Consider the following 26,066-nt stretch of genomic DNA (forward strand, 5'->3'; position numbering starts at 1 on the left):
TCACAACTGAAAAGTCTTTTTGTGCTTTGAAGTTTTTTAGTAAAATGACAAACTACATTTTCTTTTGATTTATTAAAAGGAACAAGCTTGTTTTATGGACATTCTACAACATCTACAACAAAAAGTAACTATAAACTAATTAAAAGTATGACATGCCAATATTTAGTTAATAAAAAATGTAGTCATTTGGCAAATTGCTGTGGTCTAAGAGGAATAAATCACTTTTGGAAGTGCTGTTATTGGAAAGTAATAAACTTCAGCATGGTAACAGGAACTCTGCTTCGCATCAGGCTGCATCACGCTACCCCACTGTTAATTATTTTCCTATTTTACCTCATCATTTACATTCCTTATTTAATGCATTAAAAATAATTTAAATCCTCATTACACTCACTAAACTTTATTACTCTTTCTATGACAAAGTAACAAGCTGATATAACATATAATAACCTCTTTCATCACCTTGATCCACACTTCTTGTGTACACAAATCATAAAAACTGTCAGAAAGTTCAGCCCTAAACACAAGTCCAGGAGTCTGTAGTTAAAGCTCTCCTCTAAATATGATGTCAGTTAAAACGTCATATTCAGCTGAAAATCTTGTGCAGTCAAATAAAGCACCATATATTTCCATCCATCAAACAGGCCAGTATTTCCATCAAGCTTTTTATTCATAGAATTCATGCTTTCCATTTGGTCATGGAGTTTGATTGTAATAAGAACAGAAAAGCACACCAATAACATATAAGATAGCAATATAAAAATAAAATTAAAAAATATAAATATATTTATTGTTCCATATATTGCCAATATAGCCAAGTGCAAAGGTTTGCAAACCTGTAGGGCTAAATAAAGGAGAAGAAAAAAAGACATTTGGTGTTTTAGGTTTCGTCGATTTTCCTTCATCACAAGTAACAAAAAAATGGTCAAATAATATATGTTGATAGATTAAAAGATTGGTGAAAAAAATGCATTCAAATGTTTGCACTTTCCTTTCTGACATTTATCTGATGACTCAGATATACTGTATTATCTAATAACTTGTACATGCAAATCTGAATCTTTCAAATCTTTGCAAAATATTTTTCTGTTGACTTTGCTTTATGTTCTGAATTGTTTTTCTTTTGGTTGAAGGAGATTCCCATATTTCATTTTTAACATTTCAGACTTCAAGGGGTTTTTTTTTTGTAGATAAACTGTAAAATAGTGATTTTCATTTTTTCTTTCAAAGAACATGGGGGTACAAACTTTTGCCCTCATTGTGTTTTACAATAAACTGATTCTTGTCACTTTTCCTATGGATTGTACTGAGGTCAGTTACAGATAACTGAATACAGAATACAGCTGTTTTCCAGTGTGCCTTCAGTGTATATTATGAAAGTGAAGAACTGAGGATGGGGGAACTAAAAAAAGAAAAGACGAAGTGTGCGGTGTGCTTGCATGCACATAGAAGTTTGTGTGTGTGTGTGTGTGTGTGTGGTGAGTCACCATGGATTTATGATCCTGTAATACACTGGCTACAGGATTTTGTGGGATCATCTGTCAATCCAGCATGATATTTTTGGGGAATAGCAGATGGAGCAGGAAAATCACTGAAATTGGGTCTCTTTGTTCTGGTGTACGAGTCAATCATTAACATATATGCGCTACATTGAACTTCAACCTCCCATAGTCCTCCTGGTTTAAACACTTCATTGTGCTGATCAGACACAGGAAGAGCTTCGGAGGAGAACGGATAAAGCGAGACAAGTAGAGAAAAGGTGAGGAAATGGCAGGTAAAGTTGTGAAATACTGGGAGAGATTATTTGGGTATAGGTGAGTGTGAGGCCTTAGAGAGACACTGATATGAGGAAATGAGAAACATAGGAGGAGTTATGGCAAGGAGGAGGAGGAGGAGGAGGAGGAGAAAGTGACCGCCTGGCTGTTATGAATAATTGCAATGCATGTCAACTTTATTGTCATCTCATTCATATTTAAATGGCATACATCTATAATGCATCTGATGTGCTGTATTCCATGCTGTTTATGTGGGCAGTGTTTCCTGACACCTCACAGATCTTGGACGTTAACATAAAGCACAAATTGACTTAAAGCCCTCTGTAAAGTCTGAGATATTGCATATAAACTAGCAGCAAAGGCTTGCAGAAAGTTGGCTTGGTCACAGTAAAATAGTTTGATCAGAATATCAGGTTTTGGCTATTACAATATTTGTAGTGTCACAACAATATTTGTATTAATAACCTATGCTGCCTTTATAATGCGCATATGAGTGTATATTGCATATTTCCTCCTATTATGTGCAATATCCACTTATATCTATTACAGCATATGCATATTCTCTCTAACAACAGGAGATGTGAACTTCATTTCATTGTACTCCTATAATGTATATAAGACACAGACAGGAGTACTGAACACAGTGCAACGAGACAAGAGCAGTGTACAAAACTACACTGTGAGCCATAATAGATATCATCTACACCAAAAACATATGCATTATGCCATTATGCCATTATCCTTTTGTGTCTGTGCAGACATGACTGACAGATCATCACCAGTAAGAGTCGGAATTGTGGGGTATGGACATTTAGGTGAGTCTTTCAAAAAAATACACACTAAAACCGAAACTGTAGCAGATACTCACACTCCTAAAAACAACACCTTCATCATTGCAGAAACATCTGGTTCAACATACAGGATATGACCCCCAGAGCTCATTACTCATGGCTTATATTTGTAAAAGGGCAGTAAAAATAAAAATTACGTTTGAAGGATTGTTTAGCTCTGTGGTTCCCAATGTGTGAGTACTGCAGAGGCGGTGCAGGGAGATGAAATGGAAGAATAAAGGGCGTGAGAAATAAAGTGCACTATAGTGGGGGAAAGCTAGATTTAAAAAAAAAAAAGAGGGGAACAAAAGATGGAACAAAATGTGGAGGGAATGAAATGTAATAATAATGATTACACACAAGACTCAACAAACACTGTGACTTAGTTAGAAGTTGAAGAAACACCATGCCGGTGCTCAGGGAATATAAATTAAGTAGTTATTTTGTTAAATATTATTATTAATAAATATGCAGCATTTTTTAAAAAAGTATTTAGATAGGCTGAGGCCTAAACTGTTTTTTTTTTTTTAATTAATAAAGTGGGGGCTCGACTGAAAAAATTTGGGAACCACTGGCTCAAAAAAAAATGACACATCCTTATCAGCTGATGAGGATGTATCTGACAATTCTGTGAGTTTAAGATATTCAGATATCTTTTTATATTTTGAAGCAATATTTTGGTGTAAAACTTTGTCCCTTAGCTTGCATTATCTTGCTAGCACATACTATTTGCTGTATGATCTCTGCCTCTGATATTAGCAATCTAGTTTAAATCTCTGGTCCACTGTAAGTTCTCGGCCAGCTATTTGTGTACTGCCATAGTCAGACATTACTCGTGTTTTAACCTCATTATTTTAAATTCCAATCCATCTGGCCTCCCTTTTACCTAACTAGCTAATATTAGCCTGCATTTTCACCACTCTTGTCATTTCATTTGTTCTAAAGTTGGAACATGATGATATGTCGGTCTGAAAACTTTGCTTCAACTGTAAATTACTATTACAAAATTTCCAAGGTGACGTCATATTTCAATGTATATATATATATTTATATTACATTAAAATCTTAAGTGCAACAGCCTTAAAATTTTAATGCAAGATTCTATATTTGCAGTTATTAGCTTTATTTATACAGTTTAGAAAGTTTAGAAGTTTATAATCACTACAAATTACTAAGAATCACTCATTCATTCATTCATCTTCAGTAACCACGTCAGTGTCGTGGTGGATCTGAAGCCTATACACCCCAGATAGGATGCCAATCCATCTCAGGGCTTCATCCACACACTTTCACTGAGACCTAAAGGCAATTTAATGTCACCAATCCACCTACCAGGATGGTGGGAGGAAACCAGAGAACCTGAAGGAAACCCGCACAGACACAGGGAACGAAACCTCCAAACAAAGACCCAAGAACTAAGGATAGGTTTGAATATATATTTTAATCTGGAATTTAAAACTGTAGCTTCGCTGTGTGTTGTACAGGTCAGTTCCTGGTGGATCGTATACAGAAGGAAGGTCTTGAAGTTGGACTCAGTTTGGCTTTTGTTTGGAATAGAAATGCAGACAAACTCAGTGGCTCAGTCCCTAATGACCTCATACTGACAGAGCTCTCGGACTTTACACACAAGTATGCATGCACAAACACATTCCTCGATTCATGAATAAAGATATTCTGCCTTGCTTCTAGACTGCATCTTACTTCTGAGAATAGGACAATATTTCTTATTTGTATCTGACATTAGTGCTTGTGTTTTCCAGAAATGCTGACCTGATAGTGGAGGTCTGTCATCCACAGATAGTGAAAGATTTTGGAGGCCGATTCTTATCACACGCACACTTCCTGGTAATGTCGTCGTGTTATTTTATTCTTGGTATGATGACTAAATTAGAGAGATGTACAGTTAAACGGAAATTTTTCTTATTCACAGGTGGGCAGTCCCTCAGCTCTCTCAGATTCTCAGCTAAATGAGGAACTCCGACTCGCAGCAAAGCAGCATGGACACACACTCTATGTGCCCAGTGGTGCATTATGGGGCGGGCAGGACATCCAGAGACTGAACGACAGTGGAGTATTAAAGGTGAGGAGACTGTTTTACTTAATATAATGTTACTACATAAGCAAGTATTCCCTACCTGAACTTTTCTACATTTTGATCTAGAGCTCTTTAGCAATTTATAATATTCAAAATCTTTCTGTGATTCATAATAAATAACAGTGATTTTTTTTTTTACAGTGAAATTTAACAGTGATAATTTAGTACACTGAACCTTTAATCAACTGCAAACTGCAATCTCATATTAAGATTAATTGCAGTACTGAAAACTTTATTTTAAAGGCTTTACTTTTATAGAACCACCCACCTAAGGCATTAAGACTGGAGTGAAATTTGCTGAGTTTGCCTGTCAGTGTCAGCGTTTGTTTGACTCCACTACAGGCCCTCTCCATTCGCATGTCAAAACACCCCTCCTGTTTCCGGCTGGCTGGAAACCTGCTCTCTGATTGGTCAGAAGGAGAAGGGAAGCGTGTGATTTTTCATGGCTCAGTAGCTGAACTCTGCCCCATCGCCCCTAACAATGTGAACACCATGGCGGCCGCTGCCATCGCCGCATCGACCCTGGGCTTCTGTGGAGTCACTGGAGAGATTGTGTCAGATACAGCGTGAGTCACTCAACAGTGCTGTACTTACAGCTACAAGTTTACACACTGTCTATAATCTTGTATTTTTTCCACATGGGCCAGGCACCACAGGCAAACATGATTTTACTTCCAATTGTCATTTTCAAACTTTTGGATACGTTGCATCATATCCAGTATGTAAAAAGCAACCGCCAGCTATTAATATAAATACTTTATTTTTATACTGAACTACACTCAGTGGCCACTTTATTAGGAACACCTGGACATTGGAAATTGCCTGGTCTTAATCCAATCTTCAGCTGTCCAGTTTCAGTTGAATCTGTACCCACTGTAACCTCAGATTCCTGTTCCTGGCTGACAGGAGAGGAACGCAGTGTCCATCTTCTGCTGTTGTAGCCCATCTGCCTCAAGGTTCGATATGTTGTGATTTCTGAGATGCCTTTCTGCTCACCACGGTGGTAGAGAGTGGTTATTTGTGTTTCCATAGTCTTCCTGTCAACTTGAACAGGCCAAATCTGGCCATTTTCCTCGGTCCACTTTCATTAAAAAGGTGTTTATATTGCTGGAAGGCTTATTTCCTAAACCATAATTTTATTTAGTACATGCTGATAGTTTATTAACTTGTTTTACAAAAGTCCCACCATTGGGTGTTTTAGTAAAATAAAAAACTGAAACACTTTTGTTGAAAAAATTAATTTTTGTTATATGCAAATGTGCACATTTGTTTAAATATCTATTGGAACATTTTTGTATGTTCTTAAAAGAAAAATACAACAAAATGTAGGTAGTAATTCAGCAGGTTTATTTTAATTCTGAGTCTGAGTAAGGGGGTGATGGCTGGTTGGTGGAGCCTCTAGCAGTCGGGTACCTTTCTTAAAAGTTAAGAATTTTGTGAGAATTAGTTGTTTTCAGTTTATGTAGAAACACAGTTGGAGCATTAGTATATAAAGTGTTTCATATATGCGATCATGAGCCTTGTGATGATGACACACACACACACACACACACACACACACACACACACTCTAATTCCAGCACACAGATTAAATGTTAAAAGACTGATGCATTACCATCTAAAGATCTTACAGGAGTAATTAAAATTTCATTAAACCCTTAATGTAATCATTCATTCATTTATCTAATCAAGCACCCAAGATAGTGTCTGATGTTTACTTCTATACATTTGTCCTGGAGCTACAAGTTAAAGTTGCTAACAAGTAATGTAGTCTATTTTACCCAGATCCTCTACCACAAATCTGTTATTTGTGTTCTCGTCTCTCTAACGTCTCTTCCTGTGTGCCGTGACTCAGTCTCGCTGATTATCACCTTGTGGAGGTGGAGGTGACAGGGTCGGATGGCTTCTCTGTGAAAACAGTGAGGCGAAACCCAGCCAAGCTGGGAGCAGTAACAGGCAGCGCCACCTACAGTTCATTCTGGAGCAGCTTGCTGGGTACGAATATGAACACAACACACTATTAATGTTACAAAGCCTGTGTGCATGTGAGAGAGATTAAGATCAAATGTATTGTCTTTCAGTTTGCAAAGGTCATGGAGGAAGAATCTATCTGTGCTGAAAAGGAAGAGGACTGCTGCAGAATAGCACACACACACACACAAAACCTTTAACATCAGTAACCAAAAGGAAACCTTTTGACTTTTTTAACATAAAATCAATATTAAAATTAAAATTTTAAAACTTTAAAAATTAAATATTAAATCTCTTTTTTTTTTTAAATAAAATAAATATTAAAATGAATATTTAAAAATAAAAGATTTTTAAAATAAAAGCTGCAGTTTTTTTTGTTGGGAAACAGCCAAATATGACCACAAATCAAGACAGATAGATATTCTTATCCTTGTGGGGACCACCAAGATATATAAACATGCACACGCGTGCACACACACACACACACACACACACACACACACACGTATGTAAGAAAATGACAAAATATTAAAATAAAGACAGTTGGTAGTAATGATAGATATATATACTTTAATTTCTATTCTACAGCTGACACAGAATTTCAAAATGGTGTGTTCGTGTTCATTACAGTACATAAGCTACAACCTTACATTCAAGTTTCTATCACATTCATTTTGAGTTATGTTCCATATTTTTTGTTTCTGAGGAGTCATTATGAAAACAGAGTCCACGGACAATAAGTCAGAGAAATACAGATTTATTCTCACACCAAGGCAACGCTTATATCATCTGAGTTTATATTATCTGAAGTTTATATGAAACTATTGTCAAAAACAGAGAACAGTTTTCTACCTCTGCTGTGCCTTGACTACCATAAAACTGGGACAAGGCTCGAGAACAATAATGGAATAAAAAAGATCAGACGGATCCAGTGATACTGAAGATTGTCCTAGCTCCGTTTTTCTCTGATGCTGGTTTGTGGTAAAATGCCTTGCCTTGTATTACAATCCCACTGTTTTTTGGTAAAAAGAGTATTTTCAGCTTCACTGGCTCTTTAGAGGTATAATACTATAGGACAGAAGAGACTGATGTTACTCACACAGCAACTGGCTACCATTTCTATTCAACTTCTCACTGAAGCGGCATCCCCTAGTCTCGAATAAAAAGATCTGAACATATCTTGAGCAATCTGAGTCTACTAGTAAGTGCGGAAGACATCAATTCACCTATTTTTGAAATAAAATACAGTAGCTCCTCATGTGAACAGTATAGTTTCCTGAAATAAATACAGTTTACTTTTCAAACCCCAGAAATAACCAACAGGCAATGAACAGGTCAACAGTGTGTGTGTGTGTGTGTGTGTGTGTGTGTGAGTGCACATGTGAGTGTGTGTAGTGTTAGTTTTTCTCAGGTAGGTCAACTGGCAGGCTTTTATTCTTGTTTGGCAGACTGTAAGGTTGCCGGATGTTCAGGCGGTCTTTCTCAGCCTCCAGATCTTCGTCATATGTCTCGTCCTCGTCTTCAGCCTCGCTGTGGTGTGGGGACGAATGGAGCGAGTGAGCAGGCGAGGGTGGCACCGAGGCAGGACGGGGGTAACGGAAACCCGTAGTCTGCAGAAGAATAGCACAAAAGAACCACATGCTTCTATATTTAACTGTATCACACAATGCTTTATAAGGAAATGTTTAAAGGGGCCATTTGTGATTTTTGGAGCAAAATGTAATCACAATGAAAACATTAACAATAAGCGCTCTCCTGTACCCAGATGAGTTATGTTTTAAGTTTCCTATTAAGGAAAAGAGCAAAAGAGTAAAAGAGTTCATTTCATGGGCTGAAAAAAAATTAAACGGGATGCCAGAAATAAAAAAAACCCTTTATATTTGCTTGTCTGTCTTGCAAAAACCAGATCTAGAAACACTTTTAAACAAACTGCACCTTTAAAGTCCCCAATATATTAATTAAAATCATTAAAAAAAACTTGTAAAATAACTCTGGATGCTTACCGAGGTTGGATCGTGGGGCTCGTACACATAACTCTCAGGGAAGGCTTTGGCCAGAGCCATATGGCGAGCAGCCACGTAATACTGAGACACAGAAAGAAAGAAAGAAAGAAAGAAAGAAAAACAGTGTGCATGTTCATAAGCATTCACTGAAATGAGTTTTGAAATACAGTACTGCGCAAAAGTCTTAGACACCCTATTTTTTTTAGTACAAACTTTTGTTACAGATTTTTTTATTTTATGACTTCTACATTATTGATTCAGTACAAAAACATTTTAGATTTCAAAACATTAGTTTTCCAGCACAAATTTAAATGTTACAGAAAAATGTTTATAAAGAAAGCAGCAGGTTACATAAGAGACACTTTTCAGACAAAAAACATAATGAAGGCTGCTGGGTTTTGCTGCAGAAATAAGAAGCAAGTGTGACAGTCAAAGTCTCGAGAAGAACTGTGCAAGATGCTCAGTAACACTTACGGCTAATTTTCTTTATAAAACTGCACACATTGTACCTGAGACTACTGTTTGTTTTTTTTAAAGCGAAGGATCGTCACACCAAATATTGACTTTGTTTCATTTATTACAGTTTACTGCTCTTTATAGTAATTTTTTAATGTAGAAACATTTAGTTTCATTATTTTTGAAGGCATCTTTGCTCTACAGCATTTCTTTGCATGTGCCTAAGACTTTTGCACAGTACTGTACATAATTTAATAAATAAATCATTTTTTGTGTGTACTTTTGTTTGGTTACTTAAAAGCGAGTAAAGCGAGTGTGTGTGTTAGTGTGAGTCATGTTTGTCTGTTTGTCACATCTGTCTGTGCCACATCTGTCTGTGCCTTGTCTGTGTGAGAGTGACTGACCCGGCCCAGATATCTCCAGTCCAGCAGGTCACTGAGGCATTTTGTGTTCATGTGTGTGTGCGTGTGTATGACTGACCCGGCCCAGATATCTCCAGTCCAGCAGGTCACTGAGGCATTTTGTGTTCATGTGTGTGTGCGTGTGTATGACTGACCCGGCCCAGATATCTCCAGTCCAGCAGGTCACTGAGGCGTTCTGTGCGGTTCCTCTGGATGATGCGCTGTCTGCGGCTCTGCTGGCAGAACTGGAACAGGAAGGAGGTCAGCTGGTTGCATGATTCGTCCACGCTGCGAAACCGCCGGTCCAGAATATAAATCCCTGTGACAGACAGACAGACACACAGACAGACAGATAGGAGTATTCCAGAATTAACCACCTACCACAGAACAAGTCACACCATCACACACTAAATGTGCACACATCCATCCTGAGATCCTTCGTATTTGTTCTGCATCTCACCATAAGAAGACGGGTCAGCTATGTGCTCCTCCATGAAACAGCCAAACCCAGAGAGATTAGTGGAGACGGAGGGAATGCCCATCACAGTGCACTCCGCTGAGAGAGAGAGAGAGAGAGAGAGGGGGACAGAAAGAAACAGAGACACGAAGAAAGAGAGATCAGACTCTCACACTGTGTGTGTCACTTAAATAGTTTTCACAAAGCATTTCATTTCCTCTAAACAAGGACTTCACAAAGTTTTACAGACAGGGATGTCTTTAACTGTAAATAATTTCCACAGACCACCTCAACACAGACTATATATCCAATAATATTTTGTGTATTTATTGCAGCCACAGTGCTTTTTATTCCTGAACGTTCCACCTACAAAATACATTAGATTCAAGTTGACATTATTTATAAGCTATTGTTTTTGAATTACTGAGATTTGGATTAAAACCATTCAATTCACATAACCAGTCAAACAGATTACTATAAGAAGTCAATAATAAATGTAATAAATACAATAATAATGGTGGGTGTTTAGTGGATTTATGCCACTGTAACAAAAATGGACATCTGGATATGCTTTACAGAACCCACTTTGAGAACCATGGCTCTAAAATTAATTTACTATGGATCACATGGGGCCTAATGGCTTTTATATGAGTGAAATAGCAAGTAAAGTGAATTTTCCTACGACTACATGTGCACTGACCTGAAGTAATAAAATTAAGATATGTTAGTGTGTGTCTTTGTTTTCATAACCGACCTGGTGTGTAGCCCCAGGGTTCGTAGTAGGAAGGAAAGACTCCAAGATGGCAGCCTCTAACAAACTCCTCGTAGTCCATGGGCAGCAGCGGGGAGGTGGAGGACAGAAACTCTGGATGGAAGATGACCTGAAACAGAAAAGTGTGTGCTCAGTAAGTCTACCATGTACCTGATTGCGTGTGTATAAGCATGCATTTGTACACGTGCGTGTACCTTGACGCGATCCTGAGCGCTGTTGAAGAGGCCGATGCGGCGGATGGCGGTGAGGATGGGGTCCGTGCTGTCCTCCAGCATGTTGTGGGTGCAGATGGGAGGAAGACACTGGCGCTGTGTAGCAAAGATGGCCCTCTTCATCATGGTGAAATCCTCTTTGTCCAACATCTTCGACACCTCTGGGAGCTGCCCGCTGACAGGGAGAGAGAATTTTGCATTATAGTCTTTGATAAAAAAATAACAATAAAATAAACATTAAAAACGCACTGAGAAGCAGCTTTAAAGGAAGGACACTCACACTAGCAGCGATTCGTAGAGTTTCTTCCCGAAGCGTTCTTTCACAGTCTGAGCTGTATCCCTGATTAAAACAAAACACACGTCAGTACAGACGCCAACGGTCACTATGGCAACATGGGTGTAGTTTTCAGGACCCATGTTTATTTCTGTGCGAGTGAGGATTTTGCGACTTTAAGCTTCCTCAGATAACTAAACCGTGATATTCGCAAGGTTAGATAATGTTTCTGTAGAATTTGCATTGAAACGTCTCCATGAATAATTATTTAAGATCTCAGGTTTCATTTTGACTTTGGGAGGACACATTGTGACTAATATGATTAAAGTTTTATAGTAAATAAGAGATATTTTTGTTCAAAATTGCAGTATGTTGCTCAAGCTTGTGCAGAAAATCAATAATTCAAAATGAATTAATATTTTATTAAATTCATATATTCCTGTGGCTACTTTTTCCATATGAATGTAGCCACAGGAATATACGAATTTAATAAAATATACATATTGTTCCTTACAAAATTAGTCAAAGCAGCATGAGTGAGAAGCATGATCTCAATTCTAAGCCAAAAGAAAAAAAAAAATCCTAATTCCTATTTAATGAAGAATAGTACAGCTCTATTAAGCCTCATGAACCATCCGTTAATAATGAAAGTGACTAATTAAAAAGTGTCTTATTTTGATCTAAAGTTCATACATTAGAAAGAATTTAGGTTTACAATGTCCACTGCTTTCTCTTTATTTAAAAGGACGCTAAAGTGCAATAAATATTATTTTATTTTGTTTCTATTGGGGCTTAAAAACTGTGCTAAATAATCCTGACTATCATTTTAGCTATTAGCACACAGGTCTAGCATTGCGCTAATTAGACTTGTACAGTGTGCTAGGTCTGTTAACAGATTAGCAGTTCTCACAGTGCATCATGGTTACCAGAGCTGTTTCCGTACGGCTTGACCCTTCAGCGTCTCCACGTTGAAGTTGTTGGTGCGAGCAGGCATGATGAAGAACGCTATCACCGTAACCTGACTGTGGTTCACCTGAGGGGACACACACACGTACACACACACACACACACACACACACACAAGAGCAGAACAGCTTTCAAAAAGTGTTGCATGCTTCATTTTTTATTCATTCCATTTACTGCATTACAGAATCAGCATTACAGAAGAGATATTTCATTCACAAACCCTCAGTAAATAGTTGAGTCTGGCAAGTGCTTCGAGGAAAATGTCAGCTCCTTTATTTGAAAACTCGTAGCGTCCAGCAATGAACAGAAACACGGTTTTATCCAGATTAAAATCTAAATGCCTGCATGGAAACAACACAATTTCAATAGGGGACATGCACCTTTGTGTTTTATGAGTGTGTTTTGTGTGTGGTGTGTGTGTGTGTGTGTCTATGCGTGATGCTCTAACCCATAGAAATGGCCTCTGATGAACTCTTGAATGCGAGCTTTGCTCTGAGCGTGGAGATTCTGAAACTCATGCATGGCTGAGAACTTTTTCACATTCAGACCATTAGGAGTCACAATATCTAAGAGAGTAAGAAGAGTGAGGATAAGTCAGAAAATACATGCTAATTTTGGAAATAAATAAATAAATAAAATGAATAGACTTAATCCAGTTTTTTTATGCCTGGGACCTGTAGAAATGATAAAAAGAACACCTATAAATAGCTGGCGTTAAAAACACGACATCATATCACCATGGCTGCTCACACCATCAACAGTTAACAAAGCAGAACCTCTTTACATTTTAATGAGTTACACTGTATGTACTAGTATTTGCTTTAGATTAATCAGCATACAGACATACTCACTTGTTAAATCTATAACACTGATTATAGAGTTTTTGAGGTGATGAATATATATCAGTGATGATGATCACATACAATATCACTCACATCATTTACATTAGCTAACTAGATTGTTGCTATCACGAGACGAACACGGAGGCTTTATGTTTTTCCCATTTGTAGCTCAAAAGCACAGGGTTGAAAAATGACATAATGCTGATTTCCGATTTCCCACTTGAGTGTTAGAGCACTTCTGCCACACCACCTTGTGGACATCTTATAATCTAATACACTTAATCTGCTTAAACTGAGATATGAGGCACATTATCCATAAATTTTTTTTTTTTTTTAAGAAGACTTGCCAGAAATGTTCCCGGATTAGTATCCCGCCGAACACAACAAAACAATCAGAGGCAGGAAGTTTTCACTTAGATGTGGGCACGAACGCTCAGATGTGAAGCATGAACAGTGCTTATTTATAAAAATGCTGACAGTGCTGACAATTCTTAAAATATTTAATTAAAAAAAATAGGCCATACCCACTTTGGGTTTAAATCAGAACACAGATATGAATATTTGGAGCACTAAGCAGATTCAGAAACAAACACACATTTTTTTACACTCATTGAGAAACATCGCTACAGTGCTGGACCTAAACAGATGTGGCAGATCTTCAGCAGATATGTTGTGCAGCCCTCCAGTCATTTTTCAGCATAATCTCTACCACATCTGTCACGTAATGATGTGTGATTACCACAGACAAGAATTTGGAAAAAAGATTTCCTGTGCTGAGAAAAAGAGGAAAAAACATTTACTCTAAAGCGTCTTATAACAGAGGTCCTCGGCAGATGTCAAACTTTCATGCTAATTTCTAGACCTTTCATAAAATCTTCAGACAGTAGCATGTACCTGTAAATTAAGTTCAGTGGTGCAGCAAGTAGCCTCACAGCTTCAGGATGCCTAGTTCGATCCTGATTTCAGATGGCTGTATGGAGTTTTGCATGTTCTCCCTGTGTCCATGTGGGTTTCTTCCGGGTTTTCCGGTTTCCTCCCACCTCCCAAAAACATGCCAGTAGGTGAACTGCCTGCACTAACTTGCCCTTAGGTGTGAAAGTGTGTGTCTATGTGTATAGTGCACTGCAATAGACTAGTATCCCATCCTCCCTTGCTTCCAGTCTTCCCGAGATAAACTCCAGATTCACCACCACCCTGCCCAGGTTAAAGCTCTTACTGAAGATGGATGACTAAATAGATCTTATAATAGAACTTCTAATTCTTGCTGTCGTGAGATGGACAGGTTAGTTTGTGCTCATGTGTAGGTCTGAATAGATGATTTTTTTTTTACTCTTTTGCACCAGTGTTCTTAGCTTTGCTAAGACTTTCATATCTCATCTTATTTAGACCATTATTTTATACATTTTATCAGATGATCTGCCCCTAGATGATAATGAAATTCTTGTCTGTAGTAATCACACACACACACACACATTACAGATATAATGTATAGAGATTAGGTTTAAAAAATCTCTGTAACATACTGTAATTGACCATAAGCACATTAGACACACACTGTACATTTCTAGACGTTTATGGGAGTCGGGCTGGAGGAGGTTCACCTGGTTTCCTTTTGAGCAAGTGTTCAGCCTCGATGGCTGTGATCTTAGACACAGTGGTGAAGACGTGAGCACAGCGTGCTGCGGCCCGCTCTAAACAGTAGCGGTGATAGATCTGTCTATCCCCTGCTTCCTTATCAACATTAAACTACACAAAGAAAGAGAGAGAGAGAGAGAGAGAGAGAGGTTCACATATATTCACTGTTTGTATTATTTCTAAAATCATGCTTCTTTTTTTTTTTTAAATTGTTCTTCCACACACACACACACACACCTCTGCCAGGTTGTTGTAGAAGTCGACGTTCCCGGCACACAGGTATCGGCCGAGCAGCGTGGCGTGTGTGGTGAAAATGGTCGCTACAGGCAAGTGCCTCTGTCGGCATAGTACCAGCCCCAGTCCAGCCAGCCACTCATGAAAATGAGCCAGGATGTGTGGAGGATCTTCACACTGCGCTGCATACTGAAACACACACACACACACTCAGAACACAGATATGTACCAATGATGGACAAACTCATATAACAAACTACAACACACGCATACTGTACACACACCTCTCCGAGCAACCAGGCGGTGAGGAAGCCGAACAGGACAGCGTCGTTGGCCTCGCGGTCGAACCAGGGCACGCCGATGGAACAGTTTTCCCATAATTCACTCTTCCAGCGGTCCAGAGACCAGGCGGTGAAACCAACATCCAGCAGGATCACATACGGAGAGCCTTCAATCAGCCAACGGCCAAAATACACCTACACACCACACACACACACACACACACACACGTTATCTGAAACTATACAACACAGTAATCTCTCGCATACTATATTTTCCAGATAAAGGTTAGGGAGTATGTATACATATGTGCAGACACAAACACAAACGTTTTGGCACTGTACTCCAGCAGAGTGGCTAAATAAATTAAGATCAACTGATTCTGCATGTTAATTCTATTCATTCTAAAATATTTACTTCTGGACAGGGCTACAATATTGGAGTCACCTCTGTATACAAGTCCCTTCATTTTAGGGAAGTGAAAGTAACTGGACCATTGTCATTATATCATTAGTTCATTAGTAGAAGAGAGCTCATTTTAGACCTGGAGTTCATTTAAAGGTGACATTTGCATCTAGAGCCTCTTAAAACAAGAAAAAAAAACCTTTTTCAGGAAGTAAAACTCTGTTACATTTTTCCTTGGATCAGTTGTTAAGCTTCATGAACAACAAACAAGGCTACTCTTACTATCTGTCTCTCTCTCTCATACACACACACACACACACACACACACATTTAGCCAAAGGTCTGAAATAGACTGTAGTCATGGTGGGAGACATTGATATAGCCTGTAACCTTTACGCATGCATACCAGGGAGGTGGACTTGGACACACACACACACACACACACAAACACTTCTCAGAATGAGGGTTTAGGATTTCAGAATGAGGTTGGTGTAAGAGTAGTATTGTGTGTGTGTGTGTGTGTGTATATAGAGATATGACACCTATATGAATATAAAATGAAAAATAAAAAAAGAAAGTGTGTGGTGTGTGTGTGTGTACCTTGCAGCCACTGCTGTTCATCTTGTCGATGGTCCTCCTCAGTGCTGCGTTTGGGGGCTCAATCAATTCAACCTGGGTCCTGACATTAGACTCTGTATAGGGCCCCACCAAGAAGTAGTTTTCACCCCATTCCTCACAGGTCAAACGTGCCTTCGTCTGGATCACTGTGTAGATGCCTCCAACTGCCAAAGGACAAGCACACATACTTCACAGTAAGTGGCACAACCTCTTAGGACTGATGAAGGGAGAGAGCGTCAGTGAGTCTCAGTTTATACAAGCTGAGGGTGAAGCACGAGGCTGTGGTCATGCTGAATATCATGTCACCTTCGTCTTTTAGCTGTTTATTCAGTTTTATAGCACTTGTAATAAACTCAGACTCATACCTCAGGCATGAATTCACATCCGAGCATTCCATATCAGTGAGAAATTCAAGCGTTTATATCACTTTAATAGTGTCAGTCAGTACTTGAGATTCTTTAGGTAAATTAGGAATTTAATTAATAAGAAATGTGTAATTATGTTTAAAAAAAACTGTTAATGAATCTTTACATATCTTTTATTATTAGTATAGGAAAACACTTTGGACATGGTGAGATAAATAATCAGTGAAGATGTGGTGCGAAGCTGAGTTACTGTTACCACTTTGGAGTTTATTATTTTCCTGGAACAGCTCATACTGTAGTGTTTTATTCATCTCATCTCATCACACAGCAATTTACCACTGATTACCATTTTTAATTTATTAATGAACATTTTCACACAAGTTAGTTCCTGTTATCACTTTTGTTTCAAAGTTAATAAGAAACAAGTAGAACTCGATGTCAGTGGCATCAATGATAGTTCTTCTTATTACTAATTTGTATACCTCAAATAGCCATAAAATATACTTCAAACAGGAAGGAAGCTATTGAAGAAAAATTATTTCAGACACTTGACCTTGCTGTGACCTTGACCTTGTTTGGGTCAATTCCAGAATCTAATCAGTTCATCCACATAAATCCTACAAACATTCAACCGCTCGCTCTTGAGATGTCGCGCTAATGAAAATCTCGGACAGACACACAGAAGAACAGATGGACGAACACACGGACGGAGCAATGGCAAAAATCGTAGATAGCACAAAATGGGCTTTGAGTTCCTGAATATAAATGTAAATCTAACATCTCTGTATGACAAAAACAGCAAGGAAGCAATTGTGGAATAACTATTTCAGAGATCTGACATTGCTGTGACCTTGATCCTGTTCGGATTGATTCCAAAATCTAATCAAATCTAATCATCTGCTGGTCACAGTGATAATTCCATATAAACCCGATAAACCTCCAACCACTCGTTTTTCAGATATCGTGCTAACGAGAATCTCTGCCACTCTGCCTCTACCACTTGGTGGAAAGTTCTATCTGCCCTCTTCCACATCCATGACTCACAGACACCCATGATTGGCTAGTACCGCTCAGTGATTTGCAGTGTAGCTGGCACTACTGTCAGAGCTGCTGTTATAGAAAATTAATCAAACCCTTCTGACCAATCAGATTAGAGAATTCAACAGTGCTGTGGTATAAGAATAGATATCTCATATCTTTCTGATATAACTGTACAGTTGAGCAGTGTAACAGTCTTACAGCTTGCATCCAGTCCACACTTCATTCGTAATGAAAGGGGGGGGTGTCCTGTCCTTTGGACTTGCTCAACTTGCTGACATTTGTGTGACAGAAATAAAAGACATACTGTCCTGGAACCTGTCTAGTACAGTTTTATTTGTATTAAATGGTGACGTATGTAGAGCTGTGGGGTTTCTGAGAAGAAAGAAACATAAAAATACATCAAGGTCAATCAAAGTACATGTAAAAAAGTTTAAACCTGCTAGTGACTATGTGTATCTACTGAGTCCCAATAGCTTATTTTATTCAGGGGCTCCTGGAATGCTGGAACAGTCCTGATAGGATTAGTTCAGAGTTTAAATAAAAAAGCAAACGAGTGTCACAAGATCTCTGCTATCAGGAGACAAATCATAAACCTGTCACTGCTTGCACACGGAAATATTGTTGTAAATAATATTTTAACTTTATATTTATTAAGGTTATGAAGTGAAACATGTTCCTGAGCACACAGCCTTAAAAACACACGCTTTCTATACTGTAGGTGTAAAGTAGCATACCTTTATTAGCCACCTCCCATGCGATTTCAAACAGAACTGCATCCTCCAAATCGAACTCCTCGTCCCATTCCTCCAGACCCGACAGGGAGGTCACTGAGATACTGCGTGCCAGTGGCATGCTGCATGAACACAGGAAAAGTATCACTTGGTTACAAGGACACACTCACAGGACTAGAACCTCACGTCTAACACATAAAGGTTCTCATAAAAAAAATATAGTAGAGTTGAACGAAATTGAACCAGAATGACTCTACACAGAGTTGTCTGAAGTGGGGTTTGGGGCCCAGGGTAAGGGAATGTGGCTTGTGTGTGGTGTGCGCATACAAATAAGCTACAGATCCTGACATAATCAGCAAAGGAAGGACAGCACAGCAAATTTTAAAAAGTCCTTACAGCTGTTTACCAGGGATTATTTCTCTGGAATGTGAAGTTCACAAGTCAAATGCATCAATGTTATAAGTTTGTAAGAGTCCCACAGACTCCCGCAGAGTGAGGCAGGAAGTGTGTACTGCGTTCACACCTGGCATTATGAATGCATCACCAGTGACCACTTTGATCTGATTATGATCTGATTTCATACATCACTTCCGCTGGAGGAAGGGTACGGGCTTCACGTTTATTACTACAGCCTTCCATGGCATTTGTAATTATGCAGAAATGTTGAGTGAATCCTAATTTATGTACATGTACAGTCTGTTTGAAATGCTTCGCTCACATGGTCGGTTAAGAAGAAATATAAATGCACGGTAGATGAGATGAAAGAATCTATGAAAAGCAGCTGTTTTCATTTCTGCTGTGTTGGCCACAAGACCCCGCAGAATGCTATTGGAGCGCACAAGAAGTGCAGCAGAGAGTTATTATCAATGGATAGAGGAGAGTTATCAGTTCAGCATGATTTCCAAACAAGATCGCAATGACTGCGTATTTTACAGCTAGTCAAATAGTCGGTCCTTCGTTGCTGTCTGGGACGCATCGAGACGCTTTTGTGTTCAAACTACAAATGTGATGTGGCCATATGTGTGCCAGACGACTTCCCAATGTGGTTTGAGTGATCGTATCACGAGAAGTCTTCGAGACGTATTTGACCCCGTTCACACCTGTACTTAGCGCCGTTCACAATCTGATCACCCAGGATGCGTGTTAATGCCATGTGTGAACAGGGGCAGAGTCTGCACCCCATTCAAAAACCATCTCAGCCAGATTCTGGATCTTCTAATAAAATGGCAAATTAGAAAACACAACGATTAAGTATGAATTCCTATCTATAAAGCAGGCTTAATTAAATTAGGGTATCTGCTATTGCCGGGTTAATAACTGGTGGACTGTAGTCTGGATGCAGACCCAGCAAAGTATTTCAGCCGAACAAAACAACTACTTTAAAAAGCACTTTAGTAGAGTTGATAAACATATGAATAAAAATGGCCAAAGTTCAGCGAATATGAACCATCATTACTTTTATAGCATGTGTCTCATCTCTTCAGAGTCTGTGACACTAGTCAAAAGTGGTATTGAAATACCAGTGCAAAATAACACATAAGGACTTCGAATGGTCTTATTTATAGGCATTAATTGTTAAGCATTAAAAAATAACTGTTATCGCCATTCAGTCATATCAGTTCTTGTCGTTTGCAATCCGGACCTTTACAAACTACAAGGTGTCCCAAAAGTCTCTATACATAAGGGACTATGTACGCCAGCACCACGCTGGTTGTGCCTTCATCAGTGGATGTTCGTGGAAGCCCACTTCTCGGTTGGTCCGCAACACTTCCAGTCTTTTTGAATTTGTTAACAATTTTGGCAACAGTGTCACATTTCCTGTTAAAGTCCATTCTAGTGCTTGTCACATTTCCTGTTAAAGTCCATCGCAACCTTGCGACAGCTTTCCGATCCAATCATGAGACTGATTGCAGTATGTTTTTCTTTTGTCAAAGGCATTCTTAAAGGCTATCTGGAAAAAAAATTTTGCTTAATAGTGTTCATTTCCCCAGTGTATAGAGACTTTTGGGACACCCTCTAGTAAAGCTAGTATGAGCATTAGAGTGAACAGATGTATGCATAAATAGGATCGAAAAACTGAGACAGAACATACATTTACACCAATTTTTTAAATACTTTATAATTACATGAGTGAATAAATAAGCAAATAGAATTCACTTTACATACAGCAGAGCAGCCTAGAGGTGAATACTGATTTTATTAATGCTTCTTTCTAAAGACAACCCATTCTTTATTATCAAGAACACATTTATAGCTGCTGCTCTCTGTTTCAACATTTAGGATACAGACACCTCCCTACACACTCATCACAACCCCTCCATGGCTGAACCAAAAGGAGTGCGCTCCGTGCTGTTTTATTAATCGCATGGCAGTGTGCACTGTGCGTGTAACACCTGCAACATTACTTAAAAAGTACCGTTTCAAAAAAACATTATAGCTGCTTTACATTTTTCTTGCAGATTTTATCTCAACGTCCATTTCACAAGCAATCTCTTGCTCTATTTTTAGCTGATGATCAGTCAGCACAGAGCCTTCACAAGAGTGTTTTTTCCTGGATTACTCATTAAAACAACCCCAGAAAACTTACATGACATGGTCACGAACATATAACGTGGCATGATAAAATGCTCATTTGTATATTGCAGGCTTCTGTGATGCTGGTATCACAATGGGTGGTATATTGAGAACAGTTAATAAAAAAAAATATATTGTGTAGGCTTAAATATAAGAGTCATGTATTACATTCTGGTTTCTGTTCATAATCAGGATTAGAAGGGCTGATGACATAATTCTGACAGTTTGTGCAGTAATTTCTGGTACTTCTACGGTATGGAGGACAAAAACACAACCAGTGAGGGTCAGTTCTGCGGGTGGAAGCACCTTGTTGATGAGAGAAGTCAGAGGAGAATGGCCGGAATGCTTCAGGCTGACAGTAACACAAATAACCACTCTTTACAAACGTGGTGAGCAGAAAAGCATCACTGAATGCATTAATAAATAATATATTGCGCAGCTCTAACATATATGAGTCAGGTGTTACATTCAGAAAAATCTGCTGCATTAAAATGATCGTTATTTGTTTCGTGTAAAGAGTTACAGGCAGACAGAAAGAGGACGAAGGTGTGAAGGGAGATTGAGAAAGTGCGCAGAAGGAAGTGGAAGTCAAAAGCATGCCAAGGCAACACTCACCTCGAGTCTTACATATTACATTAGACGTTACACTCACACACCCACACACACTCATTCTCAATAATATTATTTATCAACTTCCCAGGCATAGCCAACTAGTGTGAAAAGGTTTGAGCAATGCAAGATGACAGACAGAAAGCGAGAAATGTCATGATGAATCCCTAAAGATTTACAACACATTCATTCCTCCTTCCCCTGCAGGACACACGCCTCTCTTTCGTCTTTACACTACATTCACGTTACAAGCGTCGTTGCTCAATTTTTTTGTGCTCAGATCTGATTTTCTGCCCTTATGGTTCAGATGAATGTTTATAAATGACTCATATGTGCCACTGGTGTGAACAGAGGTCTGATCTGAACCAACCAGAACATCTGCACTAACCAAATCAATAGCATCACATCCATCATTACGTTAACGATAAAACAAAAGAGAGTTGTGTCATTAAAAGTGTACAAGAAAAAGAAGAAGTCATGCCTCAAGTAACACGACTCAAAGGAAGTTACATCACTTCTCTACCCAGAGAATACCAATTCAAGGACAAGTACATTCGTCTCATTTCTGAACGACTATTTTTTTCTGATCGACGATGTTTTACTAAGTTGGGCAAGCATAAGGTATCAGCTCTACATTACTGTATAAATGCTGTTAGCATAATCCTTACAAAAACCACAAAAACATTTACAGTCCCAGTGTATACAGGGAGCAAAGTACATTCAACCTAAGCACTGTTTACCGGATAAAGAATGTATACAGGACGAGACTGCGCAATTGATTTTCTATCACATCAAGGTGAACTTTTCCAGAAGCTTGCCAAAGACTGATCAGAAAAGCTATGTGAAATTTTTCAGAAATGAAAAGGTGCCCTGTTCATCGAATGACCCACGAACCAGCAGCACAAGCCTTCATCGCAAAAGGTTACATGCTCTAGAGGTCTTCAGGCAGCTTGTCATCTGCTCATGATAAGGGTTAGAAGGTCAGATGAATAGCTTTAGATATTTTTAAAGCCCTTACTGGGACGTCTATGCTGAGAGACATGTGGATGGAGAAGAGAATCTAACAGAGATACACACACATGTATGTGGAAGTGTATAATATTAAAAACACATGAATTCTGATCTGTTATCAGTATGATCACATGGCATATTATGGCATATAAGATAATCTCTCGTGGGTAAATTAAAGAATACTAGTAATTAACAGTAGTCATTTTAGAAACACCAAAAGCTGCTAATATTCTGCATCTGGCCTTTTTTCCTCCCTGATCATGAACCTCTGATAAATTGTCAGATAACTACCTGAGCATGCAGATGCCATTTTGTCGTTTGATAAAGCAGCTGCAGGTGTGCGCTCACCCTAATGACAGCTATAACTCACATACATGAGTGTATTCAGACCTTTTATAACGGGGTGGCCAGGTTAGACACAATGAGTTTCTTGGAATGGCAATCTAGGATGGTGCGAAATACCAATCTGTATCCATGACAAGAAAATGACAAGCTACCAAAAAAAGGTCATAGCTAACGTAACTAACGTTAGGCTACATCTTATGAGGTATGCTAGAATTATGAATTCAATATCATTAGCTAATTATAGCTGATGGGGGACACCCAGGACGGGGTCCCAGGGGACACCCAGGACGGGGTCCCAGGGGACACCCAGGACGGGGTCCCAGGGGACACCCAGGACGGGGTGCCAGTCCATCGCAGGGCACAAGCGCACACACACACACACACACTCCGTACAATTTGGAAACGCCAATGCCAATCAGCCTACAACGATGTCTTTGAACTGGGGAGAAAACCGGAGTACCCGAAGAAAACCCCTGAAGCACAGGGAAACCATGCAAACTCTGCGCACACAGGATGCAGACGGGATTTAAACCCACAACCCTGGAGATGCGAAGCAAACATGCTAACCACTAAGCCACCATGGATCAAATCCAACATCAATGAGCTACAAAAAGTTTGAACAATATTTGCACAGATGTTCGTTTGTCGTGGTGAGCGGGGCCTTGAAATATTCCCTTCCGTGTTTACTAGCAAAACTTACTCCTGTGTGACTTTACACTCGACAATCCTCGCTGTTAGACATTGCTGAAGTGAACTTGAATTTTCCAGAAATGTCTTACTGGGGTGGCCATGTGTCACATGAGGGTGGCACTGGCCACCCCTGACCTCTGGCCAAACTCAAATATAACATCAAACGTTAACCAAAAATACAGACCAAGCAACACACCACAGTACAAAGATCACTGTAAAATGGTGGAGTGAGCATCACAGCTGAGATGATGTTAACTTTACTGTGCTTGTAGGAAACCTGGAACATAAAACATGGATTGTTGTGCTCTCAGTAAAACATATAGGCGGCGAAAAAGACCTGATGTGAGCCACTTCACTCTTAAACTCACTGGCAGGACTATGAATGGTAGCTTGTACGTGAGGAACTCAGGTAGTAAATGGATGTTTAATACAAGCAAGGGGCCTTTTTCCTTTTAAGGAGAATACATAATAACCTTACACACATACTCGCGCGCGTACGCGCGTGCAGGACACGGTGTGGTGTACGTGCCTCCCCGCCACGCGGAACTGTTCAGCGCTGTGACGTCACTGCGGCCGCAACAACAGCAGCGCGAGCGCATTTTCATTGTATCTCTGCCTAATGCACCGCGCGAGCGCTTAAACTTAAATGATAATGCCTTTTATTCCTATTTTAGGCTTCATTTTCTTTCTGCATGGTTGTGACAGGAAGGATATATAAGTCGGTCGTGAATGTCAGGGGGCGTGGCAACTTCTATAGGTCATAGCAACAGATAACAGAGCAAAAAAATAAATAAAATTAAATTAAATTAAAAATCTAAAGCGTGACTTTGACATTCACCGTGATGTAGGCTTGGTTTAGCCTGATACTGATTAAGTAGCTGTTAGCAGGCTCGCTTCCGATATACGAGCAAGGAACAGCGTTTGAAGATTCGCTCTTAATCGGGAGGAAATCCAGGATAATAAGCACAAGTTAGTATAAGTGCGCGCGCAGAAATATAGATAAAGATAAATAATAAAACGGTGCGTTAAATCATGTCGCTTCATATCGAGCTGACCAAACAAGGATCTGGATCTTCTCACCACCAGAGAGAGAGAGAGAGAGAGAGAGAGAGAGAGAGAGAGCCGTTAGAAAAGTGGCTTTGACACGCAGCACGAGCTCACCACATCAACACACGTCCGGTTCATGCCGAACGACCTGCATATTTCTGTTGTTTCCCTGCACGAGCGTTATCATACGCTAAATGAGCAATGAGAATAACAAACACAATGCAAGAGCAGCTGCTTACCCTGCAGCGACGGCGTCCTGTCCTCGCGCAGTAACACAGCAGCGCACGCATCTGCGCCAATCAATCACCGACTGGACCACTTGGGAGGCGGGGCTACGTCAAGGGGAGGAGCCACATAAGGGGGCGGAGCCACAGTGTGAACTGTCTCAAACGAGAAGAAATATTGAGTGCTGGAGTAAAATCCGAATTCTACATTTGGTCGATTTTTGGGAGAATAAAAGGGAGAATAAATCAGGGTTCCCCCCCAAACAGCTCAGTATTCTTTCATTCATTCATTCATTCATTCATCTTTAGTAACAGCTTTTCTCCACACACACACCCTGGCTCAGCACCAGACCTACACATAATCCTCCATCTAAACCATTTACACGTCTTTTAGAGTTCATCAGGTGCATGACTGTCACTCAGTAACATATAAATAGCAGCCTGTGGACCTGGCAGCACTGGGAAAGACTCATTCATTCACTCACATTTCACTCAAATGTCATCTGGTTTATACCAGATCTCTTTGTAAGAACACTAGTCAGTACTGGACAGTATTAAGGCGGTTAACATGTGCTTTCCAATTATGTTGTTATGCAAAATAAAGTGGTTGAATTTTTGTGTAATAATATTTTGATTATGGGTAAATTTTACATTTATGGGTAAATGTAGATGTGTAAAAGTTGCTCCAGGTTTAGTGGCATTTAAAAGTGACTTGAACATTTTCTTTCAATCCTTAAAACAACTGAAAAAGATGAGTGCCTTAAGACTTATACCTTGATTAATCAATTTATTTTTATTATAGTTTTCTTTATATATATAGATATATATATATATATATATATATATATATATATATGTGTGTGTGTGTGTGTGTGTGTGTGTGTGTGTGTGTGTGTGTGTGTGTGTAAGTATTTATTATTTGTATTGTTTTTTTCCCTCCTTGTTCATTTTAAAAACTGTGCTTTCCAATTCTGATACAGTGCCTGAATAATTCACTCACAACTCCGCCCCTTTGCTTTCTGCACCAATCAGAGCGCTCAGCGAGGAGAGCCCTCCCAGCCACCCGTCCTGTCACGTCCACAGTGTGTGAAATGTGATTGGCTGAGCCTTTGCGTTGCGTTCATCTAATTGGTTAAGTGTCATGTCAGCTTGGCTTTGGCAGCTGGTGAGGAACGTGACTGTGTTTTGAATGTGTTTACTTCCT

General features: G+C 39.3%; 2 protein-coding genes across 3 annotated transcripts; one reads left to right on the forward strand and one right to left on the reverse strand.

The window, feature by feature from the left end:
- The first annotated feature begins 1,611 nt into the window (after positions 1-1,611).
- Positions 1,612-7,396, forward strand: aspdh (aspartate dehydrogenase domain containing). 2 transcript variants are annotated; one of them, XM_026917007.3, is made up of 8 exons: positions 1,612-1,759; positions 2,534-2,590; positions 4,090-4,234; positions 4,366-4,450; positions 4,536-4,685; positions 5,043-5,266; positions 6,556-6,695; positions 6,782-7,396. In XM_026917007.3, the coding sequence occupies exons 2-8, from the start codon at positions 2,536-2,538 to the stop codon at positions 6,817-6,819; spliced, it is 837 nt and encodes a 278-aa protein (XP_026772808.2). In that variant the 5' UTR covers positions 1,612-1,759; positions 2,534-2,535; the 3' UTR covers positions 6,820-7,396. The 2 variants fall into 2 exon arrangements, with proteins under 2 accessions (XP_026772808.2, XP_053095268.1); XM_053239293.1 differs by having other exon boundaries at positions 1,696-1,774.
- gys1 (glycogen synthase 1 (muscle)) lies at positions 7,222-25,029 on the reverse strand. Its single transcript, XM_053239292.1, has 16 exons — positions 24,878-25,029; positions 18,366-18,484; positions 16,208-16,389; positions 15,208-15,399; positions 14,927-15,112; positions 14,656-14,800; positions 12,661-12,778; positions 12,433-12,553; positions 12,173-12,279; positions 11,253-11,312; positions 10,955-11,147; positions 10,743-10,869; positions 9,992-10,087; positions 9,687-9,850; positions 8,675-8,755; positions 7,222-8,281 (listed from the first exon to the last, which is right to left on the reverse strand). Exons 2-16 carry the CDS (start codon positions 18,481-18,483, stop codon positions 8,069-8,071), a joined length of 2,103 nt encoding a protein of 700 aa, XP_053095267.1. The 5' UTR covers position 18,484; positions 24,878-25,029; the 3' UTR covers positions 7,222-8,068.
- Positions 25,030-26,066: the final 1,037 nt, after the last annotated feature.

Source organism: Pangasianodon hypophthalmus, chromosome 13 (genome assembly GCF_027358585.1).
Source record: "Pangasianodon hypophthalmus isolate fPanHyp1 chromosome 13, fPanHyp1.pri, whole genome shotgun sequence".
NCBI classification, from domain to species: Eukaryota; Metazoa; Chordata; class Actinopteri; order Siluriformes; family Pangasiidae; genus Pangasianodon; species Pangasianodon hypophthalmus.

What these genes read in the sequence shown, in the direction of transcription:
- aspdh (XM_053239293.1), top strand. An exon ending in CTCTCGGACTTTACACACAA is followed by an intron (nt 4,235 to 4,365) that starts GTATGCATGCAC and finishes TGTGTTTTCCAG; the next exon opens with AAATGCTGACCTGATAGTGG. An exon ending in TATCACACGCACACTTCCTG is followed by an intron (nt 4,451 to 4,535) that starts GTAATGTCGTCG and finishes TCTTATTCACAG; the next exon opens with GTGGGCAGTCCCTCAGCTCT.
- gys1 (XM_053239292.1), bottom strand. Translation starts at nt 18,483, where the DNA reads ATGCCACTGGCACGCAGTATCTCAGTGACCTCCCTGTCGGGTCTGGAG. An exon ending in CTTGCTCAAAAGGAAACCAG is followed by an intron (nt 12,779 to 14,655) that starts GTGAACCTCCTC and finishes TTACTCTCTTAG; the next exon opens with ATATTGTGACTCCTAATGGT. An exon ending in ACCCTGGGGCTACACACCAG is followed by an intron (nt 10,088 to 10,742) that starts GTCGGTTATGAA and finishes TCTCTCTCTCAG; the next exon opens with CGGAGTGCACTGTGATGGGC.